General features: G+C 26.7%; 1 protein-coding gene across 1 annotated transcript in view; it reads right to left on the bottom strand.

Moving 5' to 3' along the window:
- Nucleotides 1-17,634, bottom strand: part of qin (tudor domain-containing protein qin) — a 66,401-nt gene that overhangs the window by 23,159 nt on the left and 25,608 nt on the right. Inside the window, exons 15-23 of the mRNA XM_087166589.1 lie at nt 14,636-14,746; nt 11,914-12,075; nt 8,890-9,106; nt 7,391-7,475; nt 5,009-5,077; nt 4,780-4,924; nt 4,373-4,494; nt 4,165-4,267; nt 1,536-1,771 (exon numbers count right to left, since the gene is read on the bottom strand). Of these exons, the coding sequence (XP_087022715.1) occupies nt 1,536-1,771; nt 4,165-4,267; nt 4,373-4,494; nt 4,780-4,924; nt 5,009-5,077; nt 7,391-7,475; nt 8,890-9,106; nt 11,914-12,075; nt 14,636-14,746 (1,250 nt within the window). The remainder of the gene's footprint in view (nt 1-1,535; nt 1,772-4,164; nt 4,268-4,372; nt 4,495-4,779; nt 4,925-5,008; nt 5,078-7,390; nt 7,476-8,889; nt 9,107-11,913; nt 12,076-14,635; nt 14,747-17,634) is intronic.

The raw sequence follows: 17,634 nt of genomic DNA, 5'->3' as shown, positions 1-17,634 counted from the left end.
AATCCTCAGCTCAGTTAAAAGTTCTTCAAAATGTTAAACGAAACAAACTTTGAAATTAATCTTAATAAATCAAAAAGTAATAATACTCATTATAAAAAAAAATTTGATTTCAATATTTTATTTTGAGAAGCTTTGGTAATTTATGTCTGTACTCTCCACAATTCTAAAGTGTTAAGAACTTAGGAGTAAATTTTCATATTTATCATTGTGAATAAAAATTTTAAAGATGCTTAAAAACAATAAAATAATAATTTTGCAAAGGCATTTTACAATAGAAATAAAATAAAATAAATAACAGAGTAACAGGATAGAAAATAAAAATTCTCTTACTTACCATATCAATATGAAAGTACTTTGATTTTCGAAAGCGCTGATTAGGTATAATTGTCTTTAGCAGAAAGAATAAAATTATTTACTAATAAAAAAAGTTAGTTTACATTTAAATTTGAAAGGTAACAAAATATATCAGTAAAAATTTTCTCACATCTATCTTTTAAATGAAAAGATTAATGCAGCTGTTACGAAACAAAATCATTTATTAATAAAACTATTTTAATTGTACAGTGATTCTGCTACCAGTGTTTTTCTGGGCTATCAACTTCTCCACACCAATTAAATCAAAGTCAAATAAAAACTAAAAAAATAAAAATATTTATATTCACTTTTTTTTTTACAGAAATTTCTTTTTAAGTTGGACAGTTCTCTAAAAAAAGTTTTCTAAATAAATTTAGATAATACAAATGTTAGTAATAATGAAGGCTAACTATTGTACATTCTATAAATTTGTGATGTTATAAAAAAAAAAAAAAAAAAAAAAATCAATCAATCAAAAAGATCCTAAGATTAATTTATACCACAAAAATATTTTTTCTCTTCATATAATTAACATATGCATTTAACAAAGATATTAATCAACAAATACTATAACTACCTATTTTATGGTGATGTTTACATTACTTATTTTTTAAAAGTTAAAAAGAATTACTAAGGAATGTAAACAAATCAATTAGTTTATTTTATTAAATTTATGAAAGGAGAAATAAAAGCTGGACTAAAGTCAATGCTAAATTGAGTAATATTTCATAAAGAAAGCACCACCTTTTTATACTTTGGTAAACAAAGAATACTTTTTGAGTAGGGAATATTTATGAAATATTACATTCAGTAAGAAACAAAGAAAATAATTAGACGAAGAAATACATTACAGAATTAAAAGATACTTTAATTAAAAAATTAATAATGTAATCACATAAATATTAATTTTCAGCTTGGTTATGTTTAAGGTTTGTTACAGAAGTTGCTAAGGTTTCATGGGAGAAAAAAAGGCTGGACTTATGTTATGATCTAATATATTAAAAATTCTACTCTAAATATAATTTAATAAGCCTTTCTTACCAGCTTAATAAATATCTTAAGAATTCTTTACTGGTGGAATCAGAAAAAAACCTTTTCTTCCTAAAAATTTCCTTTTATGACAGAAAAAGAAACATTTGCCAAATATAAATGTAAAAGATAAATCACATAAAAAGTCTTACCTCTGAGTTCCAACACTTTTCTTGATTGTAGCTGACATGTGCCAACCTGCAAGGTATAGCTTGAATATTGAGCTTTAAAAATACATCAAAGAGCTTTCTTAAATACTTATGATGGATTATTTCAGTGTTGCCGAAATCCACATAGCGAACTTCAACCTTTGCACCACCAGGCAGGCCAATGACTTCTGCTCGATACCATTGTTTGTCAAGACTGAATTGAGCAGCACATATCAAACCTAAAATTTTTCAAGGTATAACAGTTGGAGTAGTTTCAACACTTAAATATATACAGACAATGCACAAATTTACATTAAGATAACATAATCATATAAAAAAATTTACTTCGAATGTTCTACATCTAAGCCTAGGCTAAGGGGAAAAAAATGTTTTTATTTTTATTTTTAAAGTTGGATTATTAAAAGGACATGGTGCATTGAATGATTTTAAAAGTCCGTTAAAATTTTTTAATTAGATTATTTTAAGAAGCATAATTCATAGAGTTAAGTGAAAACTATATTCGGGAACTTCTTTAGCTAAAGAAATATTAAAATTTTACATTTAACACGTTTTATCATTCCAGCAGGGTTTAAGCCTGAAGTAAAAATTATGAGTCCATCTTTAGAAATGGACCATTTTCAGGTAGGGACAACAAGAAAAAAGAATTGTGTAGGAAATGTTTAAATTTCTTGTTATAAGATATAGGAAGTGTTAGGAAAGAAAAACATTGAAATCCCGTTTAATATTTAAAGAAAAAAAAATTATAATAAGTTAAGTGAGGGAATGATAACATTGTGTGGGAATAATGATTTTAGTTATAAACTTGTTTAAGATAATAATTTTAATGAATATATTTAAGCATATATCAGTCCTTAACTACTTTAAAAAATAGCAATGTGAAATAAAAATATCTATATTAACTTTAGTCTTTAAAAGCATTAGAATCAATAGCTCACAAAAGTACAATTTTCTCACAGTGAGGGAATGATAAAATAAGTATTATTTGCTTTCGGAGTTTATTCCCATAAATAACATTAAAATCCCAATACATATTCTTTAACTATTTCATTAGGAAATTTAAATACTTTTCAATACATTTTTAGAAAATAAACTAACTTCATACATTTAAATCAGGAAATGGGAATGTCAATGTAAAGGCAAGCCACACACTGTGGAAGCATGTGGCAAGAAAGAGGCATGCTAATGCAATGTGACGTAATGAGGCATGTAATGTGACGTGCACATGCTAATACAAATGTATGGGAATTTGCCTCTCTTATGTCTTTTACTTACTGCTTGCCTCCTCAGTGTGCGCTCTTCCTAACACTTATCTAATTTGTTTAGGCAGTTTCTTTTTACATACTAAAGAACTTGTTTCATTTTAATGAAATTTGTTTTGCAGTTTTAACAGAACAGGTTCTTAGAACAAATGCTTGGTTTTTACCCAATCGATAATACCAGCAATCGGAGCCATTTTGGATTGCTATAAGTGAGGGAATGGTATAAATTATGATTTTCAAACTTTGTTAAATACAAAATCCATTTGAAGACCAAAAAATTAACTTAGTACGTAGTAAGTTAACTTTAAAAGACAGAAGTTTGACAAGAAAAATAGATGTTTTTCAGGGAGAAATAATGTTTTTTATATTAGTAGGTAGTAAGAGTTGCGAGTGAGAAAGGAGATTCTGCAAAAGTAATAAAAAACATTCTTTTGAATAATACTTTAAACTTATGAGAGAATGTATTAAAAACATATCAAACTATATATGAACAGATAACTTATTCATTTTTCTATAGTAAAAGCTTAAATATACTGCATTTACATCATTTTAGCCTATTTGCCGAGAGTTACCCATGCAATTTATTAAATTCTGATTTGAATTACACTGAGCCCAAATTATTATATTTTGTTAACAAAATAATTTATAAATGCTTTTCTTTTCACAGAAACTTGTTTTTCTAAAATAAAAATGAGCATAAAAAAATTGTCAAGACCTTTATAATGTAAGTGGTTAGAATTTTTAGAAGGTGATTTTGTTACAAAGAAACTATAAACGAAAACAACGACTATGCTTATGTTATTTTACAGATATATGACGTATTGTGGCAAATGTATTTTAAAAGCGCTTATTTTTATAAAAATTGGGAGAAAAAAAACTAAATTTAAATTAGGTTAAAGTGATACATTTTTAGTTTTATTAAGCAATACAAGCATTTTTTATTATTATTTTTACAATCTATAATTAGTATCATTTATAGAGAAGTGAAAATAATTAGAATTTTTCCTTACCCAAATAAAAAGAAAAAAAAAAGTCATTTACAATTATAATGATCAAGCCACTAATATTTTTCTATATCTTAATAAAATTACTTTTTATCATATTTTTAGATTTCAGGCATAATTTTATACTCAGCAAATCTGGAAAGGGTCTCCCTAGCCTTTTCTAACTTTCTAAGGCATACAATTTTCAGTATTTATAGTGTTAAAATATTAAAACTTTATTTCAATTTTTTAGGCATTTCATTAAGAGCAACAATGGTGAAATGAGAAAAAACCTTAAGAAATGTTACTAAAAATAGTTTACTACTGTACATAAAAGTGCACAATTAACATTGTATTGGAAGAACATACCTATATATGGAACATATATACCATGAAGCATTGGATTGCTTTCCTTGTTGTAAGTCTCATTCAGTTCATATATTATTTTAGATAAGTAGGATGCTGTTGACATCTAAAATAACAAATAAAACTGATTTAAAAAAAAAAAAAAAAAAAAAAAAAAAAAAAAAAAAACAGATTTTTTGTAAACATTTCACAAAAATAAATAAATTATTACCTGTTGCACATAGAAATTGTAAGGATCCACAACATGACTGACTATCGCTGATATATTAGCATTGACTCTTAATGATTCAGGCGGCATGTAACTTCTCAAATTCTTACTTCTTTTGATAACAGCTGGAATAAAATCATTACAATAAAATTGTTTTCTAATTATTAATTTTATCGATGGAAATAACCGAATGAAGTAAAATATAAAAAAGCAATGCCTTTCTATGACAGCCTATTGTGGGCTAGATAGATCAAAGAGGTTAAGGTAATTCCTTGTGATTTATAATTTTATTGTCATTACAGGATAATGCTTGGAAAAAGAAGTGCCCATTATGCAAATGAATTTAAATAATCATAGAAACGTTGAAATAAACAGTAATTAAAGTCAAAATTAGAACAATTTAAACTTACGGACTGTTTTAATACCAGAAGGAAACAGAGCTAATTCTAGGAAAACAAGCATATCTCTCACAGACACAGGAGTATCAGAAGTTATTTCATTATCAGCTGCTTGGCACAAATCCACAAAGAAAACATTATTTCTCTCTTCATAGACCTGAAATTTTTACAATAATTCATTAAATTTTAAAAGTTAAACCTTTTGATTCTTGAATGCAGTAGCAAAAAAAAAAATCTTTACCTGCATTATAAGAGACTTATCTTTAACGAGTTTGGCAAATGTTTTGATACATTCTTCACTCCATTCATCCTAGAAAAAAAAAAAAATAATATAGTTTATATTTGCCATCAGAGAAGAAAAAATAAATGCATAGCTGCCAACCTCTAGTTATAAAAATGCAGAAGATAGACAAAAAAAATGCAGAAGAAGTGCCTAAAAATGCAGAAGATTCGCAAGCACATACTAATTACCAATAAATTTATAAAAGAAGCGGATTTTAATTATTTTAATTATTTATTTATAAAGCCACTTAATATTAGCAAAAAAAAGCAATACTCATCTTTTTTTAAAACAAAAAAGGAAATATCTTTTAAAAAAACTTTTGACCAGCTACTTGATGGTACAATATTCGATTAAAAATGTAGTTACGGCCCTGCCAAACGCTGTTACAAGAGGAACAGCGACGTCTGACTTAAAGAAAATACTGGCTATCAGGCAGATGGGTATAATGCAGAAGATCTTATCTTCTGCGCATAAAAGAGGAAAAAATAGCTAAAATAAGTAAAAATGCAGAAAGCTTCTGCAAAATGCAGAAGGGTTGGCAGCTATGTAAATGTTAATGACATTTTTTAGGAAAATAAAATACAACAAAGTCTGGTTATCAGGGTTCTAATTCAAAACTTAGAAATAAGATTCTTCCTTGACTTTTCCAGGTTTTCTAAAACAAATTTCATCAAAATACCAGACAATTTTGCTGGTATCACAATATTTTATAAGAAATATATAATTTTTTATACAATTATAAAAAAAAATTACTTTTTGATAATAAAATATGTCGAATATTACTTTTTACAAGAAACAGAATTTCATTAGGGTTAACATTGGCTTCACATGTAGGTGGTCTAAGAATACTAAAATACATAAATTATAAAGAAGAAGTAATATCTAACAAAAAGATCTCGAATATTTCAAAATTACTACTGCAATATTGGTTATTAATAGAAACTAATCAGTCATGATGTCACCATAGAACAGTATTTGTAATTAAGATTATCATAAACCAGAATTTATTTAGCAAATAGCTTAATCTTTAAAATAAATTATCACCAGCATACTTTTGTCGAAAAACAAAATATGGTTATAGAAAAAAGGATGTGAACTGCGAAAAAGTGGAAGAAAAAATATTTCGAGCAAAATTGTAATCCAACTTCAATAAATCTCAGAAAATAGACATTTTTAAAAGAAATAACTATGCTTGATTTATTTATTCTAAACCTGTTGCTGCTAAAATTGTTTTTACTTACAGTTGCTATGGAGTTTGAAATTTTTATTTTTTCAGGCTTGTATTACTTTTACAAGTTTTGTCTAAAAATTACAATGCTCCAAGACTTTCTCTTTCTCGTCCAAGCCCATTTTATAATAATTTATTAAATTTTAAAAGTTAAATCTTTTGATTTTTAAAAGCAGTAGATCTAGAGGATTCATCGTCCGTTACTAGATTAGGATGCAAAGCCCTGGCTGCTAAAAACCACTTACATGAATTGAAACTATATTTCATAAAATCGAAAATTCTATGATTAATCTGTTTGTAAAATAAATTCTTTTAAGTGTAAATTGCATCATTACAATTCCTATCAATTTTTTTTGGAGAAAAAGGGAGTTGTTTTTGTCTAGCATTTTTAGAAATACTGACATCTTAAATTTAAATATCATGGTACTATTTTTAAAATTGACATAAAAGATCCACGATGCAAATGTGTCAATTTTTTTAAGTGTCCATTTTATTGTTACAACTTAAGTTAGCTCAGCAAAATTACATTTTAAAATCAGTAAATTTTTTAAAAATATTTTATTAACAGCTAATATGCAGTTTATGTAGTTAAACTAACATATAAGTTTTATAAAATTAGAATACAGAGGTCTGGTAAATTCATATAACAATTTAATGCATAGCCAGAAGAATAAATATTTAAATTCAGATGAAGATTTTTTTTCTTCACATTCTGTGAAAATTTACAAATTTTTTATTCAAAGGGAAATGATCATTTATCTGAACTTAGACTTGGTCATTCTGACTGATAATAATTCACTAGTGCTTTGTTCGACATAATTACATAAATTTTTAGAGAATATAGAAGAAAGTGAATGGTAATAATGATGAACCTAAATAGATTCATACTTGATTACTTAGGATAATCAAAGTTCTAAACTACATATACATAACTTTTTTTTTTTTTTTTTTAAGTTTGATTTTGGAAGAGTAATGATGAAAATAAATTTTAGTAATCTAAATATCTCAACTATTCAAAGTAAGTTTGGCCTAAATAATCAAGATTTTACAGTATAACGAAGAAGATAAAATAATTTATTTCATAATAAAGAAAATAAAGTTTAATGTCTTACTCCATGAATCGGATTGATATCTATAAGAGAGCACTCTTGAGCAAAACTTGGAGATTGGAGGAACCTGGGCTGTATATTCCGGATACTAGAAAAAAAAAAGTCCCAGTGTCTTAATTTTTAACCCCAGAAGAAATACGTTTCTTCTAAGTGCAAGAATGAAAAGACATTTAATACTTCATGAAAACAATAAATATTTCATTTAGAATACATAAAAATTGGATGTTTCATTCAAATAAACGATGCAATTTGACCTAAAAATCATGTTTAAACAATTACATTAAATTTATAAAATTTAAATACACACTATTATATTTTGTAATAATAACCTGTTTTAAAACTAAATTTTGTCAAATTTCAAAGTTTTAGACAATTTCCATGAGGTTATTTTAAGTTTTTTCTTCTATCATAGTGAAAAAAGTTTTCTTCTGGAAGAATGCCTTAAAATACACTGGCGTTCAAAATTAAGAGATTTTTAAGATTTGGCTGAATATCACCAGTACTACTGGACAGATCTTAATGAAAATTTGGTAAAAACATAAGTAGATATAATATAAATTAAGTGATTTTTAACAGTCATAAGATACACTCATGATATCTGGAAAATTTCATTCGTAAACAGTTGTCACAGAATCGAACAAAAAATGGGTTAATACAGGATATGGCCTTTCTCGTACAGATATACAGGTCATAGAACATGATTTGTGTTTTAAAAGTTCCTACAGCAGTTGAATCTCAAAAATAAAATAAAAATGAAATTCATACCCAATACAAATTTCTATCACAACACATATTGCATTTTTGATAGGAGTTTTTAATAACATATTTGTCAGAAATCTCAGGTTCACCATTAAATTTATACACATTTTGTGGATTTTATTTTGTTTTACAAGAACAAACTTTTTCAAAACAATTTATTGATGGCGTGCAAAAGTATAGTTGCTCAAAACAATAAATTAGCAGTAGTGGCAGGAAAGTACCAGATTTCTAAAGGTTTTTCTATAGCATTAATGGTTTTCCTATAGTATATTTCATGTAGTAATTGAATTTATATAAAAAAAAAACACATATGCAATACAATTTCTTATCACAACACATATTGTATTTGCGTCGGAGTTCTTTATTGAAATTTTCGTCAAAGATTTACATTTCAGTTCATCAGATCAAGAACTGATTTTTAATCTAAAAATCGCAGACTTACCAATGAATTTACACAGGTTTTGCGAAATTTATTTTGTTTCATAAAAAAAAAAAAAAAAAAAAAAACAAATTTCTTTTTCAAAACAACATTGTGATGCTAGGCAAAAATATAGTTGCTCAAAAACAGTAAATTAGCAATAGTGTCAGGAAGGAATCAGGTTTTTAACAGTTTTTGACTTATATTTAAAATATTTGAAAGGATACTTATTTTCAATTTTAATAAACAGTAAGGTCAATTAAAAATTACATTTTATAGCAACAAATAATTTATCTGGAAACAGTCACATATAAGTTATACATACTCGTTTATCGAAACGATTTCGGTGTTTCCAAAATCAATGTAATACACCACAGCTCTGGTTTCTTTTTCCCTTACAATTACTTTCCCACCAGAAGTAACCATTGGGGCCTTTTTTCCTACAAAAGCTTCGTCATCCGAGCACTCTGGATCCATAATAGACAGCACTCTTCCTCGATACCATTGGTTGTCAGCACTGTATTTTACTAAGTATAAATCTCCTGAAATAAACAAATTAGTAAATATTACCACACAAATATTGCATAACAAAATAATGCCTTCACAAACTCATACATTAATTTACCCCAGTAGATTAGGAAAGATATAATTTAAAAATCAATATAAATTCGAATTATAATGAAATATTTCAAAAATTAGTATACATTTTCGTAAATAGCAAAAAAAAAAGCATAAATTTAATGCCAAGTTAGGATATTCTATGAAATTATAGGATGAATTTCCTGATTGCCATATCTTGTTCCGAACATAAATTGTTCAGCGGCGTACATTCAGATTTTTAGCACTTTGCTTTGGGAATTACCTCATAGAAATAAATTATTCTTAAAGTATCCAGGGGAATTCTAGTACTTGAATTCCAAAGACTTAATTAAAAAAGAAAATCATTCTCTTATTTCTAAGAAAAAATATTGATATTCTATAATTCTATGAGGTAGATAAAACATATTTTAGTAATTATTATTATTTTAAAAAAAAAAGCTGGGCACACACACAGACACAAAAAAGAGTGATACAATCAAATGTGTAATGTAGTGAGACAAGATATAATAACAGAGATACTGGATATTTAAATATAATAGAATAATACCCCGCCATCATAGGCATTAATATATTTTCAAGTTCAAGTTTTTGATTTTGTTTCATTCTATTAAAATTCATATTTATCCAAATAAATGCAAATATTAATATTCCTCTTCTTTATCAATAAATATAATGGTAAACTTTTATTCAATTGTATCGTAAAATGAATTATTTTTCAAGGTCATTTTACCAAGTATAGAAATCTATTTTTAATCTTTCATTATGTTACGTTTATTCTAAAATAAAAATGTTTCAGTTACAGGGCTGTACAGTAGGGGTGCACAACCTTTTTGAGTGAAGGGCTGTTTGCACAGCAGGTAGATTAACGAAGGGCACAAGCATATGTAGTCATGTTAGCGGCAAATATGATGATTTTTATATAAATATTAGTGTTCTAAGTAATTAATATTTTTATCAGTAAACTTAATAGCAGATTAGCAAAAAGTTAAATGCTTTTAAATATACGAATTTATTTAAAATTAAAAAAAAACAGATACTTTTTTCAAAAAACTTTTTAAATTTTTCACAATAAAAAATTTATTAAATATATATAGATATACATAAATATTAGGGGGGATGTAAATTCTAACCAAAAAGAAGCATACAGAATGAAAATGCAAAAAATATAGGCATTTTAGAGTAATATAAATTTGAATTAATTATTTTAATTTAAAAAAATTTATATTGTTTAAACAAAAACAAATTAAAAGAAATATTTTGTTGCGTTCAGAAGTTTCCGCGGGCCACACATCAACAGTTGATGGGCCGCATTTGGCCCGCGGGATGCAGGTTGTGCACCTCTACTGTACAGTCATTTTGGTGTTTAATTTATACGGCAAATTATTTAAATTAAATTTTGGTTAACATGTAGTTGGCTAAACTTATAGCAGTGTTATTTCTTGATAAAATAATTGCCAATAACTGATTTCTTACAATGCTAAGTATTGGTTAAAGATTACACAGACAGTTGGGATTTAAATTTAACTGCACCAGGCGTTATTGGTGTGCCATTAGCCCTTCAGCCTAACCATTAAAAAATTTGCAAAATTCCAATATATATTTGAATAATAATAAAAAAAATGTTCGAACACAGAATTTTTAAAATACATCCGAGAGATATAATCAGTTGATCTTCTAATATGCATTTTTACATATACCCATACTTCTCTTTTCTCTTCCTTATTATAAAAATGAAAACATAACAGTGTTACCGAAAAATACTACAGTGTAACGTCCCATATCCGGACGTCCCTTTTCCAGAAGGATAAATTTCCCAGACACTTTTTAACAATCAAAATAAACAAATATCTCTTCATCTTCCCTTCTCTTAAAAAAAAAAAAAAAAAAAAAAAAGAGGTCTCTTGACACGTTTTTTCCTTTTCTAGCTTCTAGTGATTTATGCGCTCAATGCATAAATCACCAGAAAGAGGAAGAGAAGATCGACCAAGACCGTGGAGTGACCGTTAGTAACGCTCCTCCTCTGGAATGCAGGAAAGGAGGGAGATTTGCTATCAGAAGAGCACAACTGAGCCCCCCTCCTTCTTTCCTATGCAGCTGGCGAGTAAAAGAGGCATTTCCTGGAACCTTTTTACTAGAGTATTAGGGACAGAAGAAATACTGTGAAAAAGGGGTAAACACAGCAAACATTAACGTGGAGGGGGAGTCACTTTCAGTCACACAAGAAAAAATAAAGAACCCAATCAGCATGCTGCGCCTTTATGCTTGATTGATAGCAAATGATCAGAGAGAAAATAAGAATTTGTCACTTCCCTGCCCTCAACTTGAGCGACAACTAAGGAGGAAATGGATTTTTCTCATTCACCTACCCACCTTAATGAATGACGGGAATTCCCCCTTCTTGCTTGAATCGTTCCAGTTCAAAGTGGCGGAGAGAGCAATTAATAATTTTGTAACTGTCAAATTTTTTTTGTTTTCTATATTTTAAGCAATAATAATTATTTTTTTCTAGTATTTTGTTTTTGATTGAATAGATATAATTCTAACACTAAAACATTATAGCCCGAAAAATAATGTTTATTTATTTTTTGCTTCTTAGATTCAGATCGCTTTAAGCTTTGTTACCTTGGGGGTCTATTATATGGAAAAATCTAATACCCGGACTTCCGGAAGTCCCACCGATTCCGGATACGTGACTTTCCACTGTATAAGATAATAGCAGAATAAATTTAAATAGATCTTAAAATAATACCTGGAATGAGTTCAGAAGGCCTGTTTTTCCTGCCATCATTTTGCTTACAGTACCGCCTCATTGCTTCAGTAATTCCTCTCAACCTTCTGGCATCAATAAATCTTTGAACAAAGAAAGATGAAGGAGATTTTATGTGAGTCACGCTCACTCTTTCTGGTTGTCCTGAAAATGCATTTTTAATTTATAATAATTATATGATTTATAAAAATTTTTATATTATTAAAATAATTTGATATAAAATGAATTATAGGACAATAGCAACTAAAGTAAAAACTAACAAAATGCAATTAAAATTTAAAAGCACGTTTTTAGAATTTCTTGACTACTTTCTACTCCTTGTTAGCAAAAGTAAATTAATTTTGATTACATAATTTTTGTTGAAAAAATAGAACTGAATGAATAAACTAGCATATGACCATTTTTTATAAAAAAAATAGTAATATAAAGCAATAAATTGTTTTAATGATTTATAAATGTTGGCAATTAACTTAAATTTAATTTACTTTTATCCAGTAAGAATAAAAATAGTGTATGAAATGAAAATAATATTTATGTGATGATCAGTTTTTACATTAAAATTTCATTAAATTAAAATCTATTAAATAAATTTTTTTGCTTGTTAAAACAGTAAAATTAAATGTTTTTTTTAAAAATGAAACATATTAATACTTAGAGGGAAATCGTAGTGAATAATTTAGGTTTTAAAATCTGTACATTGAACAAAATTGTTTATTTTCCTCGTTTGTTTTATTTTGTTTTAAAGTCAGGGAAAAGAGTGATAAAAAAATGAATAGCTACTACAGTTTCACACAAAGAAAAAAATATTACACTTAAAAATAATTTAATCATTTGATGTTTCGGATCACGACACAGCACAAACATGAACAGAGTTCATACTCAATTTATGAAATTTTTTTCGAAAGTTAACACAATGCAATAATATTCAAAGCAGCACAATATATCAGTTAACAGATGAAATATATAATGGTGGACTAAAAACAACAATAAAATTTAAAAAGAAAAGAAAGAAAAATAAAAAGTTAATAAGCATCATAAGCATTAAAATGCTCCTGCATCAGAAATGACTTCATGACACAATTTTGCAGATGAAAACTAATAAATTTTGCATGAAGAGGTACAGATAAAAAATTATATATTATTAAAAAAAAACCAAGCAAAGAAAAATTTCAATATATCAAGTTTTTTTAAAAAAATTTTTTATTCTGGTTCATGATAATTTCTTTTATTTTCCCAGAGTATTCTCTGATTTTTTGTTAAGTCTCCTACCCTTAATTCAGGTCCAGCTGTGATCAAAATTTAAAAATATTAGAAACTAGATTTTTAAATTTCTTTAAAGAAATATTGAAATAAATAGTTATCATATTAAAAGGACAAAATTAATTTTTTTGACAAGCAATTTCCTTTAAATTTTGATACTAAATGGAAAACTATTGGTACAATATTCCCGAGAGTGGGCCCAGCCCGAAAAAACCTGCCCATGTTTTTCCAGGTTTTTTTTTCCTTCAAAAATTAATGAACAAGAATCAATAGATTTTACTTTAAAAGCAAAATAATTTTTAATTATTGTCCTTAATAGAAACACTTCCAAAAATGATAAATTTACAAGATAAATTAACTAGATAATTTAGAAATACACAAGTGGGCGACCTTTGCGCTAAAATACAAACTAAGGTAAACAACGTTTAAGAGCACAAAAAATATTTATTTATTTATAATAATATATAAATATTTTTTGTGCTCTTAAACGTTGTTTACCTTAGTTAGATAATTTAGCTTAAATTGTTGTAAAATTAAGCTAAATTAATTTAGTATATAAATTGAAATGCAGTCAACTGGTTTTGAAAGTGTACTAAAATGCCTTTAATTAAAATGGAAAGTAAAGTATCTATTCTAATATGAAACACATTGGAGCTCGTAAAACCTTACAAATATTTTTTAATTTAAAAGAAATTATTATATTTTTATGAATAAATTGTCATTACAAGTGTTTAACTTTTAACCTGACATAAATTTTGGCTTTTTTCTTAATATGTAGACAGATTATAGTGAATTAAATACTTAAAAAATCAATTGACATGACTACATTTATAAAAATGTATTGATTTCTTTTTTTAGTGAATACTGAAATTAAATTTTTAAATTATGTTTATATATTATTATAGAATGTAAAAAACTGCTTTTATACATTTTAATCATATATAGGTAGAATTCTATTTTTTATAATTCATTAAAATTGAAATAGGTTTTTTTTCATATTAAAGAAAAAAGTGTGAAATAAAAAGTTTTGTGGAAAAAAACATTTAAAAGTTTATTTTTAATATTTTACTGTTAGTTGTGGGATAGTTGTGGACTAATCTTGCTAAATATATAGTTATACCAAATAATGCCCCTTTTTCCAATAATAAAAAGGTTCATTTATAAGGGTATGTTAAAAGAATGAATGCTAAAAACTTGAATTAAAATTTAGTATAAGATTTCACTTAACTATATGACTGGACTTTCTGTAAATAATGAAAAACAGTGTTTTTTTTTCAACTCTACACCACATTGCTTCTAGTGTTTTTTAGACACTTATCCCAAATTTTTTCTAAGTAGAAAGATTTCAATGTCCTAGCTAAATCATGTCATAACCAAAGTTTTTTCTTTCTTATTATTGTCATATAATTACTTGTAAGTGAATAATAACATAAAATGTACTAACTTCTAGTAAAATCTCTACACTTCAAAGAAGCTTGAATGTTTGAAAGACTAGAACTCACAGATAAACTGTCTTCTGAGAAATTATCCACAGAAGTTGCACATGACTCTACCTCTAAAATGTTGAAAATAAAATTAACACATGAAAAATTCCTTTTTCATAATTTTTTTAAGACCAAGAATGATTAAGCATTAAAAACTCAAGATATTCAACAAAAAAAAAGGATAATACTTTGTACAATGTAGAGGAAAGCACAAATGAAAATACCTAAATTGACATACCATAGTTTCAGTTCCATTAACAAGAACCTTTATTAGTGTCTAAACATCAAATGAAGGTAGTGAAGTAAAGAGACAAACACATGTAAAGTGGTTTAAACAATAGGAACAAAGGAAGAAGCTTGAACTAGGAAATAATGGGGAGACAAGAAACCGGTGTGTGGGTATTTAGTGGAAACCCTAGGGGGAAGCAGATTAAATTAAAATGGACTTCCAAACATTGGGAAATCATGGGATACTTGAAAAATCATTAACTAAAATATTAGAAGCTTCCAAAATAAGTAATGACTCTCAAAAATCAAGTCTGGAAGGTGAAGAGCAGTGTTGAATGATTTTAGTAGAAAAAACAAACGTGTGACTTGAATTCAAACTGTGAAGGGCTATAGAAGATCGACTGATATCCTTATTTTGGACTTATCTTTAGTATTCTTTAAGTTGATATTTAAAGGTATGTTTAGTTTGTAAATTTAAATTTAATCTGTATTTCTAAGATTTTGAATAAATTTGAGTTTAAAGTCGTTTTTTCCCCTGTAAAAAAATGAAATTTTGCCAACCTCAAAGACCCTATTGCTGATAGTAATAGCTGGGGTATTTTTCATATTTTGTGTCAATGTGGCCTTGCGTACGTTGGACTAGCTGAACGTACCTTTAAACTTTGATTTAAAGAACATCAAAGATGCATCCAAAATAAGGATGCTAGCCGATTTTCTATAGCTCTACACAGTTGAAATTCAAATCACAGGTTTGATTTTCTTTCTACAAAAATCTTTCAACATTGCTCTTCACCTTCTGAACTTGATTTTTGGGAGTCATTATATAATTTGAAAGATTCTAATAGTTCAGTTAACGATCTTTCGAGTATCCAAGCATTTCAAGATTTGGAATGCAGTATCCCACCCAATATTTGGAAGTCCATTTTAATTTAATCTGCTGCCCCCTGGTTTTCTTGGTAAATACCACACCTGTTTCTTATCTCCCCATCCTTATTTCCTTGTTCAAGCTTGTTCCTTTATCTGTATTGGTTAAATCACTTTACATGTGCTTGACCCTTTATTTCTTTACCTTCATTTGATGTTTAAACAAAGAGGAAAGTTCTTGTTAATAGAACAGGAATTATAGTATATCAATTTATATATTTTCATTTGTGCTTTATTCATGTTGTTTTCTGCTTTAGTATACATAACATAATTGCAAAATATATATTTTATTACTGCAGAAGAAACTTTTCACATTTCCCCCCCCCTTCTTTTTACTATTTGATTAAATATTTTTAAAATACAATAATTTAGAGTAATTTGTTATACAAGAAAATAAATGCAATGGTTTGCATTTATCTTCTAGATAAACAGAAGTGGTTTTTCGAAAAATGACGCTAAATCCACAACCACGAAAACATAAATATTTTGTAATATTATATAATTTAGTTATTCAGAAAATAATTATAATTTCTTTTGACAGAGTAGTTTTGTGACCTGCATGAAGCTTTTAAATTTATATTTACTTAACATTTAAAAATAATACAGTCAAGAATATACAGGTCCACGTACTTTGGCACTTATGGCGAAATTTATGACTGTGTAAAAGTTAAGTGAAATTTCATAGCATTGAAAGATAATATTTTTATGTGTATTTTAATTAATTGTTTAATATTAAGGTACATACATAAATTTAATGACTTTGAATTTTCGTGTTTTTTTCCCCTCCATAATTTTTTAAATTTACCCCCAAGAATGAAATATTTTTTTTATAATTAATATTCGATTATTTTTAATAAATATTTACTTTGTGTGGTCTGCAAAATTAAAATGGTTTTGAAATTGAGATTTAATGCAGTATTGCATTGTACTTAAATCAAACTCTGTATTTTTTAAAATTTATTATTTTTTCTCAAAATAATTATAAAATCTATTCAACGTTGTATTTAAATAGACTATAATACAATATTATATGCTTCTTTGTTCCTACTTAAGGTGCAATTTAACATTTGAAATATTTATACTATTTTATTTAATTAAAACCTGAGGTCCACGTACCTAATGTTATTAGCCCCTTGGTAATATAATTCACATTTTGATTATCTTATAACTTATTGCAGTAAAATAGAAAATTCTGAACTGTAAAATATTTTTTTGCTATATTCCTTTATATTTAGTAGTGAAGAGGTTAAGCTTATTTCTAAAGTGAAACAAAACGATTCTAAGCAACATAGTAGAAACAGGGTATTTACTTCATTTTAGCTTTTCAAATTCATGACTTTCCATGACTAATTCCAAGAATTTTTCATGACTTAACAAAGTTATTATTTTCTCCAACAAAAACACAACAATAAATTTAAAAAAGCAATATAATGGCATTAATTGAAATGATAGGTATAAACAAAACTGTTATACTCTGCATCTTCATGTTTATAGATTTCAAATGTAAAAAACAGAGTAGAGAAAGAGTTGAAGCAATAAAATAGCTTAAAAAAAATACAAAAGCATTTTTTTTTTTTGCAGATTTATATTCTAAAGATACTTTTTTTGTTCATCGGAAGGAAAAGAAATACTCCTGATTTTTCTGTTCTCATTTCCGAATAAAAAAATTCGCCAATGACTGGCTTGCTTCAGCTAGAATTTCAATTTGATAAAATGAAAAAATAATTATAATAATTCTGAAATCACGGAAGTTTAAAAGATAATTTGCTATAGAAAGGTTTTTCTTTCATTTTTTGAAAGAACACCA

This window comes from Parasteatoda tepidariorum, chromosome 1 (genome assembly GCF_982258835.1).
Source record: "Parasteatoda tepidariorum strain Cologne lab strain chromosome 1, Ptep-v5.0, whole genome shotgun sequence".
Classification (NCBI taxonomy): domain Eukaryota; kingdom Metazoa; phylum Arthropoda; class Arachnida; order Araneae; family Theridiidae; genus Parasteatoda; species Parasteatoda tepidariorum.
The sequence above is the reverse complement of the archived record's forward strand: the minus strand, read 5'-3'. Positions and strand labels throughout refer to the sequence as shown.